Below are 12,402 nucleotides of genomic sequence, written 5' to 3'. Positions count from 1 at the left end.
AACATTTTCTCCTTTAAGCTTTCCATTGTGGATCTGTCCACCACTGAGCTTTGTTGATTAGACCAGTGCTTCCCAAAGTGGTAGTGGTCTGCAAGCCATCGGCTGCCAGTCCTTTGCAAGTTTCGTCATAGGAACGTCGAATAGGATTATAATATGGCACTGGTCCCTGGCACATTGGAAAAAAAAATTGCTGGTCCCTCACACCAGATAGCTTGAGAAGCACTGTATTAGAACATCTCTTTTCCTTTACAACATCCAACCCACAAACCAGCTAAGTACTCCAAAGCCTAGGCTTCCTAGAAGTCCTTTATAGAAAGGAGACACTTCAACTGCAAAACATCATGAGTTTTCCAGTAGAACCTAGAGTCCCCAATCAGGATTGGAGCCTTGTAATGCTAGGCATTCTACAGACACAGACATAGTAAAAGTATTTCATTTATACTTTTTGATTTCTAGAAATGGAACCAAGTTACAAAATTAAGATCTATCTACAGATTTCAAAGTTTTAGGGGGAAATGGGGTGTTTCAGTTTTTGGTATGTCTATTCTAAAGCGAGGTGCCAGTTGCAAAATCCAGATCCAGAAGAATTTAGAAACTTCAGCACTGTTTGAATCTCGGGCTTTGGTTGGGATCATATATAGCAGCTTTCTACACACTACAGAAAGATATGGTGCATTTCTTATTCCCATCTAAATATCAAGAGATTTCATTTTAACTGCTAAAATAAAAGAGCCTGGGGGTGAGGAAGAAGAATATTGGGACTTGTAGCAATACGCAGACAGAAACTAGATTAAGTTACACTTGCTTGACTCTATGACTGAAGGCTGAGCCATTGGTATTTGGAGTGATCAGATTTATGAGCCAAAATACAGCTGAAGTTCTGATTAAACCAGGATAAAGCTAAATAGTCAGTGTATGGTACTTGATGGGTTAGAAATAAAAGAGAGACTATTCAAAGAAAGTCAGAGGTGGCTGTGCTCTCTGTGTAAACATCATCAAACCAGAGTGAAGATAGTGCCTCTCAAGTTATGTCTACACTGCAAATGAAGTCGTGACTGGAACCTGGCAGGCACACCAACACTAGCTTTCGTCTAGCTGGCGTGAGTAACAATAGTAGTAAAGACATAGAGGCATGGTTCTAGCAACCTCAATGGATTCCCAGAGCCCTCAACAGGCTTTTACTCAGGGGGCTAGCCTGTTTTACCACATCACTGGTATTGTAACCTGTGTTAGCTAGATTAAAGGTAGCATAGGTTTCCCTCCCTGTGCTACAGTCACACCTTCATTTGTGGTGTAGACATGCTCTGAGAGGCAATGGCCTCCTCAGACCAATATAATGTAGGGAACAAAGTTGTTGCTATCTTCTCTGTAAATGCCATGGCAGTGAACTGTATTTGCAAAAGAAAGATACCCTGATGTGAGGTTGCTCAAAGTCCCACTCCTTGTGGGACTTAAAAGCAGTAAGATAATTAAGTTCTATTTCTCTTCTCTCTTCAGACTACCCCTGCTAGCAGATGAGGATAGCAGAGAACAGGCAAACTTCAGACCTCTAAAGTGCAAGCAACCACTTGGAGCCCAGTCTAAACCCCCATTCTGAGATGTTTAGATTCTGACCTTCCCCACCTGACATAATTCTGAGCATAATGAAAACATAGTCTAGATCAATTTACACTATCTGGCCCAGAGACAGAAAGATGGCTCATAGGACAAAGGTCCTTAATAGACATTACTTAAAACTTGTAAATTAGTGTTGACTGTGTCCCTTTTTAAATAGATGTTTTATGTGATGAAACAAACAAAAAAAAGGGTTTAAAATTGAACACATTGTTCAGTTGGAATCCAAACAATGAGTTTCCATCAATATTATAGAGTTAAGGGACTGCAGTTGCTCATTCAGGTTGCACAGAAGAACCCTCAGTGCACTGGGGACATTCAGTTGCAAAGGTGAACTGCAACTCTGCCCATTGCTGTCTTTTACAATTTAGGCTGCTTGAGAATTAAATTATTTTGTTTCCTTTCTCTAGGGAGAAAATGCAGTGTATTTTACAGTGCACCCAGGCAGAGTGCCATGTTATCAAAACTGTGCCATGCAGAGGTTTGCCAGTGTGCTGCAGGTAAGGTATTGATAAATGTGATTGAATCAGTTCCAAATGAATTCATTCCTTCATAGTAGCCAGCTATTCATTTTAAGACCAGAAGGGACAATTATGATCATCTAGTCTGACATGCAAAACACAGGCCATAGTAGGACCTCACCCAATAGTATCTGCACCAAGACCATAACTTCTGTTTGAAAGTTAGTCAGTCTTGATTTAAAGTTTCAATATGATAAAAAAAATTCATCACATCCCTAGGTACATTGTTCCAATGGCTTGTTACCTGCAGTATTAAAAAAATTGTGCATTATTTCAAGTCTGAATTTGTCTAGTTTCAGCTTCCGATCATTTGTTTCTCTTAAGATAGAGTGGGACTGTTGAATATATTTAAATTGTTCAATCTAGGTCCCTGTCCACAGAGAAGAATGACTTTCAGTAAAGCCGTTGCAGCGGATACACGGGAAAGCTTTGCATGCTACCACTCTGTTGTAGACTATGGTAAGGAATGAAAGATGTTTGTCAATGTCTTTTAAACTTGGTGTTTCTCTATGTGAACCTTTTGCCAGGTGAAGCCAGCAGCAACCAGGAGTGGGTTTCAATATCTAGTGTTCCTTTCCATCAATACAACACAGAACTGGCTTGAGCCCCCACCCAGGATCCTGGGAAAATTACACACCACCTCTGGGTGCCTCTGAGAGGCAATACTCCCCCACTTGGAAGCACAGAGGCTGAGTATAGAAAAGAAATGTTTAATAAAAGTAGGAAAGTGACTCAGTGTTAATTTGAGAAAATACCTCAAACAGGGTTTATAAACCTAAACCCTGAGCAAAAGACCGACCCCCAAGTAAGTTGGGTAGTGTCCTTTTCCCCTCAGGTTCTTAAGTCCAGAAACCCAAAAGTCCCTTTCACTTGCCTAATCTGTCTTTGCACCCCACTCACAGTTGCTTTTCTTGGTCAGTGCAGACCCAGAGTTCAGAGGTGCATCTGCAGAGTTCATCTCCCACCCTGGGTTGAGGAGGGGGGTAAAGGCACCTTACTCACTCCACTACTCAGGGACTCACACGCTGCCCGTCTCTGCCAGACACCCTGAGGCCAGCTGCCCTTCTGGCCACACCTTTTTGCCAGCCACCCTGTGGGCCACTCGCCAGTTGTTCCCGACAACTGCTCAAGCTGGCTACCTGTTCACCACATCTCTCCGCTATCCACCCTGCTGGCTGCACCTCTCTAGCTCACCAGCCACTCATTTGCCAGCCAATTGTCAGTCATCTTCTGCTGCCATTTGCCTCTCTGCTGTGACCGCTGCACATCAGTCTCTTAGGGTATGGCTACACTGGCACTTTACAGCGCTGCAGGATACAGCGCTGTAAAGCCTCAGTGTAATCATCTGACTGAGCATTTAAAATAACAAAGAGACTCTTAATGTAACCTATTTAATTCTTTCTTTGAACAATTGGGGGAACAGGTTAAACCAGTCCAGGAAGGACCCTTGGGGGAGGGGCCACATCTCCAGACTGGGAAGCATGTCCCCACCCCTCTACTTTTACAGGGCTCTGACATTCGAGTCCCTGGCTTAATGAGGTGTTTTCAGCTGAGGGTGACCCCCTCATTTGGGACAGGTTAAGCACAGCCCTGTTTCCCTGTATTCCTGCAATAATTACAACTTTGTTAACAGCGTTTCACTACCCCTGCATTCAGTACTAAAGTGATTTGTAACCCAACACCAGCCAAAGTTGATCATTTTGAGCAATACAGCTCTATCTGCTGAGTATCTAAGCCGAGTAGGTGTATTCACACAAAAACAGTTTGCTCTAGAAGTCTCTCCCCTTCCCAGCTAGCTGTCAGGGGAGAGTTCATTCAGTTCATTTTGACCCTTATATCTATAGTGGTAAATTCTCTCTATAATGAACCTTCCCTATGAGCAGAGTGTCTGCTTGGAGTCTGTCTGGGATGGGGAGATGAGTGGGTATTAGAGCAGTCATTCTGGACAGGGGAGAGAAAAGGAGAGGTGTCCAAGGAATTCATCTGGGCTGGGGAGAAGGGCAGTGAGTGGATGATGAGAAGGCTGGCTGAGTGGGGGGTGGAGCTTAAGAAGGAATGCATACCAGTATGTTACTCTGGTTCAGAGAAGACCAGTGGCACTGGAACCTCTGACCTTGTAGTTCCCTGGTGTTATGTAATAATAATAAGGCCTATTTCTTATATAGCAATTTTCATCAGTAAATCTCAAATAGCTTCACACTCTATAACATATTTTCCTCAAAACACCCCAGCAAGGTAGGGAAGTGCTGTGCAGATAGGCTGCATGACTTGCCCAAGGCCACTCAAGATGTCCATGAGTAGGGAATTGAACCTTGATCTCCTATAGCCTAAGCTAATGCCTCAGCCACCAAACTATCCTCCTCTTCTGGTTGGAAAGGAAATAGCAAATAGTAGGTGACTCCTTCTAGCATTTCCTTCCTTCCCAAACCTGCTGAGCCAGCTAAATACCTCTTCATATGTTAGTTTGTCTGTCTGGCTCCTCTCTAGGATATCCAGGGTGCAAGAAATACTGGAGGAAGAATCTGGCTTAGCAGCTTTAGTGGTGTGCACATGAATGCAGTGGTAGGACAAAGACAGGCCTTTCCCAGTGCAGCAGTCCAGAAAACCTACTGATATAGTCTGGTCTATCTCCCAGTGGGAGGATAATGTCACATTTGGAAGAGGGGGTTCAACCCCACAACCTCCTAATTGGTGTCTGCCTTGCCAAGTACATACTTTACCAGTTGTCTTTCAGATTTCCAGCTCTCTCATGTAGCACTTGGTAGCACATCTGCCTCTGTGCTAGAAACCACTTAAAGTATATTTGATTTTCCTTTCTGTACTCTATTTAATATATGCATCCGTCCTCATACAAATACTATCCTGTTGCAGCATATAATGTAGAGATCCTGGGGATGACCCGAAAGAATGCCTTTGATTACTATGAGACCAAAATCCAAAGAATCCTAAAAGTCGGTAAGTATAAACTTTGCATTCATATATGGCAAAATCTGGCCTTCTGCTAGGAAAGTAATTTTTTCTACTAAACTGGTGGCATTCTAAGGACAGTAATACTCATTCAATAGTTCCATTTTCTATCTTTTAACAGAAATGCCCAGGCCATTGTACTAGAGAGCTAATGAAAAATCTGTTTGTTTTAAAGGCAGGATTGAGATAGACATTTGCTAGTAATTAGGTACAACCATACTAACAATGGGTGAACATGAACAGGTTTCAAGTTGGAATTCAGTTTAGAATAATCACCCAAAATCGGAATAGTTGTACAGGCCATCCAAATCTCTCTGTCTGTAAAGTAAGGCTGGGAATCTTATGAAAGCAGGACTGGACTTCCACTCCTGTCCCAGCTAGGAATACCAGAGACCTGCCTTTCCCATGCTGTTTCAGCACATTGTCAGTTCCAATCCCAGTGGGAGACAAACATGGTGAAAATAGATCTAAACATTTTAGAGCCTCCAAAAGCTTTGGTTCAAATGAACCAGCGAATCTTTCCAGAAGACTGAAGGAATAAAATGCTGTCCCTAGGAGCAGTACATATTCCCTTTCAGGGAGAGAAGTCTAGTGGAGAGTTTTATGATTAGATATTTTCACACACGTCTTACATACCAGTTTGTGTCTTTGAAGGGAAGACACTGGTCTTTTCTTTTCATGTGGACAGGATTTGTTACTTACTGGATTTTACCAGCCAAGAAGAAGATAGTTTTGTTTTACAGATAGCGGCTCAAATCTTTCTCAAAGTTTCTAGACCCTCGTTTAGTGTTATAGAGTTGAATTGTATTGGGTTAGCGAATGGTTAGACCTATCTGGTCCGGGTTAAGGTTTCCTGTCTTTTAAAAGCGTCTCTCAGATTCAGTTGATCATTCCCATGTGATAGTATGAGAACTCTCCACAGTATTTGCTGCTCAGAGCCAATGGATGGATTATGAAGTCCAGTTAGCTGGTGAACTAGACAGAGTAGCCCTTCAAGCTTGGATTTTGTATCTGTGATGACAGAAGAGAAGAAGATTGTCTTTGCTTCCATTGCTGCAGTGGCACAGTCCTGCAGAAGACTTTGTGCTGATGGTGGGTGGGTTCAAAGCAGGTTTTGTGCCACCACCATTCTAGTCCCCTGCCTACACACTTCCATTTACCTAGTTCATCAGTAAACCAGGACAGTCTTCACAGTAGTTGTGGGGGGAGAGGGTGGATAATATCCCAGGGGAAAATCAGCCCCTGTGGACATCAGTTAGTTGTAAAGTATCAGAGGGGTAGCCTTGTTAGTCTGGATCTGTAAAAGCAGCAGAGAATCCTGTGGCACCTTATAGACTAACAGACGTTTTGGAGCATGAGCTTTCGTGGGTGAATACCCACTTCGTCACATGCATCTGACGAAGTGGGTATTCACCCACGAAAGCTCATTCTCCAAAACGTCTGTTAGTCTATAAGGTGCCACAGGATTCTCTGCTGCTTTTATAGTTAGTTGTAGTAGCTTGTCAACCTGTTGGTCTTGTAGCTGGGAGGTTTGCCTTCCCAGAGCAAACTGAAAAATGTAAAAGTTCCAAAAGCTTCCATGGTCACTCCTGCCTTGTTGGTTCATTCCCCTGATGAGATGGAATGAAGGCACTCGTCTTTGTCTGGATGAGCAGTAGTCACACCTGGATGAGCAGAACTTTTGTTATATGCCCAGTGGTCCAGTTTTTGGCAGATGATCAGGTCCTGGGTGTGTGGGTCCAGAGAGAGCTTATGTGAACCCAGTGGTTTCCAAGTGCAGCAGGTAGGATAATGCAGTCCTTGGCATTGTCTATATGAAGGGTGAGGATGCTAGGAACAGTGTTAATTCTAGGAAATCTGCAGGGTCTTAGCCAGGAAGTCCATAGACTGCAAGGTTCTCTTTGCTCTTGTTCTCCCAGCCTATTATGGTGATTTCTCAGATAGTTACAATCCCCCCATGGATTTGAACACTTATCAGACTACAGCATGAGTCATACAGTTACCTACAAGCCATAAGAATTTTTAAAACTGATGGCAATTTAACTACAATGGGCCTGAGGCAAAACGACATAATTGCTCAAGTAAGCAAGTCCAATCAGTCTTTGTTTTCCTTTGCATTCCTAGCTGTAAGGGAAATTGAGTCCACTATGTCGCATACATGCCCTACAAGTCTTGTGCTACACAACAAATCTGCAGCACTTGCTGTATTACTCAGGGGAGTAATGCACATGTAGGACAGCATATATTACTGAATGGCTTTTTTCTTTGGATTTGAAATAGCGTATGTAAAATTGATGTAAGTTTAAACTAGTGAATAAATAAAATTTTCTTAGAGTTGGGCTTCAAGGGTTAATATTGTTTTCCAACACACTGAAATCCTATTAGCTTTGAAATATTCAACTTTAGGATTAGGTTTTGTATAGGATAGTTCAGTGGTTAGAGCATTGACCTGCTAAACCCAGGGTTGTGAGTTAAATCCTTGAGGGGGCCATTTAGGGATCTGGGGCAAAAATCTGTCTGGGGATTGGTCCTGCTTTGAGCAAGGGGTTAAACTAGATGACCTCCCAAGGTCCCTTCCAACCCTGATATTCTATATCCAGAACTTTTCACACTCCAGATATCCCATAATACTTTATAGTGCAGAGACTGTGTAAGAAGCCAGGAGTCACTATGAGCACAGCAATATCTTGTAAACAGTTTGGGATGCCTTTTAATTGTTGTTAAGATTTGTATATGTGCCATAGTTATGCCTGCTATTTTGCATTGTATTCAGAAGGGGAATTTGGCCAGCACAGTGGCGCTATCTGCTCTTTTCAAAACATGTCATGAGATCTTAAATGTTACTGGAATGTTACTAGAAGCAGGTAGAAGTGACCTTACTTTATGTCCTACCCAAGTAGTAATACAGTGCAGCACCACTACCAGTACTGCACTGGTGTGTTAGTATTTTTGTGTTCTGTCATTCTAGTCACTCTTGTATCTGGGCACCTTCTCTCTCCCCCTAGAGGTAGGTTCTTAACCCCAGCAATGAACTCAAGCCCAAGTCCTGAAGTAATATTGAAATCCATGACTTTCTGGCCCAGAACTAGAATAAAATCATCTGACCCATTTTCACACAGAGATTAGTCTGTTTGCCAGAAGTTGGGAATGAGCGACAGGGGATGGATCACTTGATCATAACCTGTTCTGTTCATTCCCTCTGGGGGCACCTGGCATTGGCCACTGTCAGAAGACAGGATACTGGGCTAGATGGTCTGACCCAGTATGGCCGTTCTTATGTTCTTATTATGATCCCTGTTATGGCTGGGAAATGAATGCAGTAGTTTCTGAGGGAATAGCATATCATAGTGGTTTTCAACCTTTTTTCATTTACGAACCCCTACAAAATTTTGAATGGAGGTGCAGACCCCTATGGAAATCTTAGACACAGTCTGCAGGTCCCATGGGTCCACAAACCACAGGTTGAAATCCACAAGCATATTAGGATGCATCATTGTAGGGCAGGTCAGCAGCACTGGAGATGTAGATTTTCTGATTCTCCCTGCTACACTAAGCACTGAAACACCAATGCCAGCATTCTCTCTGTAGCTAACATCACCAACGTTGAGGTGAAGATTATGAAACATCAACTTCACTGGGCTGGTCATTGTGTATGGATGACTGATACTAGTATTCTGAAGCAAGTCCTCTTTTCTCAACTTAATCATGGTATGAGGACTTGCAGGGCACTAAGGAAATGTTACAAAGACACCCTGAAAGTATCTTAAGAAGAGCGGCATTGACCCCATGATCTGGGTTGAGCTGGCTAGCAATAGACTGCGTTGGTGCCACATCATACATCAGTCCTCAGCCCATTTTGAAGAGAATCACCTTGCTCAAAAGGCTGAGAAGGAAGGAGCACATATAGCATCCTGGCCAGCAGCTGTGCTCTCTCCAGGCAGATACCAGTTACATATGTGGGAGAACCTGTAGAGCATGGATTGGACTCCTCAACCATCTTAAATCTCATCAATGACTTTTCCCCTGGCAGATGACATCCTCATATCGAGGGATAGCCGATGACAACCATTAGGTTTGCGTGCTTTGAAGAACAAATGTGAGCGTAAACCATTTTAAATAAATGACTGCTTTGGTTTTTCAAAGAGACAAGGTGGATGAGATCATATATTTTATTGGACCAATTCCTGTTGGCGAAAGAGACAAACATTTGAGCTTCACAGAGCTCTTCTTCAGATCTGGGAATGGTACTCAGGCTTAGTCTATACTAGAAAATTTGGTTGGTTTAACTATGTCAGTCAGGGGTGTGGAAAAGCCACACCACTGAGTAAAGTAGTTAAGCTGACCTAGGTTCCTGTGTGGATGACACTAGGTAGACATACGATTTCTTCCGTCAACCTAGCTACCGCCTCTTAGGGATCTAGATTACCTATACCAACAAGAATCCCTTCTGTTGGCATAGGTAGGGTTTACACTGAGGTCACAGCTAAATACATGGTGAAACAGATTGTTAAGCACAGAGAGTTAACACATGTTGCAAGAAACCCTTCAAAATGAAGTGGCCAGTGAACACCTCTGCAGTCATAGGACAAAGGTGAGTTAGTGGATTGTAATGAGCCATAAAACCAGTGTCTTTGTTTTTTAAAGGCTTTTCTTCCTAAATCTCTTCATCTTTATACAATTTAAATAAAGCTTCAGATAGGTTTTAAAAGCTACATATCAAAGCAACAATAGACTTTTAGTATCCTTATTAATGTTTGTTATTGACCTAGGTCTGAGCAGTGGCTCTCTGTGCTCAAAATTGTGGCCCTTAAAGGTAACTGTGTTAAGAAGAAAATTTGTGGTTGTTTATGAATGGAAAATGGGTCCCTGACCCAGACCCTGGGAGTTTTAAACCGGAGTGTTTGAACCAGGCCCGCCAGTTTCTCCCCCGCAGCTGCTTCCCACTGCTTTCCTCATAGACGCAGGCACAGTTTGGATGTAAGCCAGCTGTGCTCTGTGAAGCTGCCATCCTTTCTCCCATTCACCAGCAGCAGAGGGCTGGGAGGAGAGAATAGCTCTGGGTTTTCCATTGCCTGCTTCTTGACTGGGCTGTAGGACCCCCAGTAAGAGCAGTGCCAGAGCCTAGGGGAGCACCCAATAAAGGAGGACAACCTTCCCTCAGAAACCTGGCCAGGAGAGGGGGAATAAAAGAGAAGAAACTGAGACCCAGCACCCAGTTCCAGAGTTCTCAAGCCCAGCCCTCGTGCAGGTTACAGGGGACTGTTCTAACTTGTGTCAGGTAACACCTCTCCTCTAGGGACCACACATCACCTGAGGATAGTAGAGCACAGCGCACTGCAGCCACTCACCATCCCCGCTGCTCTCCAGTTGTGGTGAGGGAGGCATGGGAACTATCCCTGCCTGATCTGTGCCTGCTGGGGAGTTCCTTATTCCAGAGGATTCCACAGCAATGTCCAAAAGGAGCAGAATTTTGGAATAATATTTCAGCTGTAAGGATGACCTGAGGGTATGTCTACACAGCAAAGAAAAACCTGTGACTGGCTCATGCCAGCTGATTCAGGTCACAGGACTCGGGCTGCGGTAGGGTTGCCAATATTGTAATATTTAAAAACTGGGCACTCCAGCACCAGTGCTGGAAACTCCCCTGCCCTGCCTCTTCTCCCGAGGCCCCACTCCTGCCCTGCCTCTTTCCCTCTCCCCTCATCCCTCACTGCTTTTCCCCTCTTGCTCCCCACTCCCCTCTGCTTGGGTCGGGAGGGACTCACCTGCAGAACTGGGCCTGGAAGCTGCAGCCACCCAACGCAGGTAGGAGGTGGCCCCGGCTGAGTAGGGGTTGGTGGTGGTGATGACCTGACATCTCCCCGTCTCCCTCACCCACAGTAACTGGACTTTGGGTGTCCAGTCAGTAGATCTGACTGGACACTGTCAGGTCCCCTTTTTGACTGGACTTTCCAGTTGAAAACCGGGCACCTAGCCACCCTAAGCTGTAGGACTGTTTCATTGCTGTGTAGGCTTCAACCTGGGGCTGAAGTCCAAGCTCTAGGACCCTTCCATCCCACCAGGCCCTAGAGTCCTGGGTCCAGCCTGAGCCTGGAAGTCCGCAGTGAAACAGCCCTGCAGCTCAAGTCGCCTGGCACGGGCCAGTTGTGGGTTTTTCTTTGCTGTGTAGACATTCCCTGAGTGGCCTCACAGATCTAGGTATTTGTAGGCGACTGGACTAGATGATCTGTCGAGGTCCCTTCCAGTTCTACATTTCTATGATTCTATGGCCCCCATCAGCATAATATCTGAGCACCTAAAAGGAAGCATAGTCCCTGCCCAAAGAACTTAGTCTAAATATTGACATGTTCCCATGGTTTATTTGCTCCCAGTAATGTACAGAACTACATTATGAAGTAATGAAGAAGGTGGTTGCTTCTTTTATCTTGAAAGGAAAGCTTTACAGTCTAGTACAGTTCTTCTGTCTGTGAGAAGCTCCTGCATGGCAGGAAGCATTGTCTAGTAGTTAGAACAAAGGTCTGGGATCCTGGACTCCGTTCCCAGCATTTGTCTTTGACTTTCCATGTGTTGTTGAGTAAATTATTCATCTTTTATGCACCTCAGTTTGCCCATCTGTAAAATAGGCATAGCAGTCATGAACTATCTCTCTGGGGTGTGTGTGAATGAACTGATTATTTGAAATCACTTTGTGGTACTTCAGGAAGCAAGATATTCCCCATGATTATAGCCTTTACTTTGCCTAGTAGTGAATGCAGTAGTTAGTAAAGCAAAACCATTTCTGAATGGCCCATGATGCCAGCCTCCATCATCCACTAGTTACACTTTCAAACAAGCACCTTTGTGCTTTTCGCCAGTGTTGCCCCTCATTCTTGAGAGGAGCTTCCAGTGAACATCTGCAAAGCTATCTCATTCTCCTTAAAATTCCTCTTTGCTGTGATGCCTGCAATAAACTTGACAATGACAATAACTGTGCAAAGACCACTGCCTATCACGCTGACCAATATTGTCTCATTTCCTTTGACTTCCTTGTCCAGCTGTGTGCATCTATCTTGTCTTATACTAAGGGTATGTCTACACTAGAGCTGGAAGTTGTAATTCCAGCTTCAGCAGACATACCTGCACTAGCAGTAAGTGAGGTAATGTGCTAAATAGTGACAGGTAGCTGTGGCAGCATAAGTGGTGAAAAGGGCTCGCTGCCCTGAGCACGTATGTATGGTCTCAGATGGGCTTGTACTTGGGGTGTTCACACCACTGCAGCTACACTTTGCATTTTGATTGCACCAGCTTGGTTAGAGCTAGC

The 12,402-nt window shown here is 44.1% G+C and overlaps 1 protein-coding gene across 2 annotated transcripts in view; it reads left to right on the top strand.

Moving 5' to 3' along the window:
• LOC116833560 (complement C4-like) overlaps positions 1-12,402 on the top strand; it is a 97,688-nt gene that overhangs the window by 81,682 nt on the left and 3,604 nt on the right. For both annotated transcript variants that reach the window (XM_032795148.2, XM_075061616.1), the window contains 3 exons: positions 2,025-2,114; positions 2,502-2,594; positions 5,007-5,090. In XM_032795148.2, the coding sequence (XP_032651039.1) occupies positions 2,025-2,114; positions 2,502-2,594; positions 5,007-5,090 (267 nt within the window). The remainder of the gene's footprint in view (positions 1-2,024; positions 2,115-2,501; positions 2,595-5,006; positions 5,091-12,402) is intronic.

The sequence above is a fragment of the Chelonoidis abingdonii genome, chromosome 1 (genome assembly GCF_003597395.2).
Source record: "Chelonoidis abingdonii isolate Lonesome George chromosome 1, CheloAbing_2.0, whole genome shotgun sequence".
NCBI lineage: Eukaryota > Metazoa > Chordata > Testudines > Testudinidae > Chelonoidis > Chelonoidis abingdonii.
The sequence above is the reverse complement of the archived record's forward strand: the minus strand, read 5'-3'. Positions and strand labels throughout refer to the sequence as shown.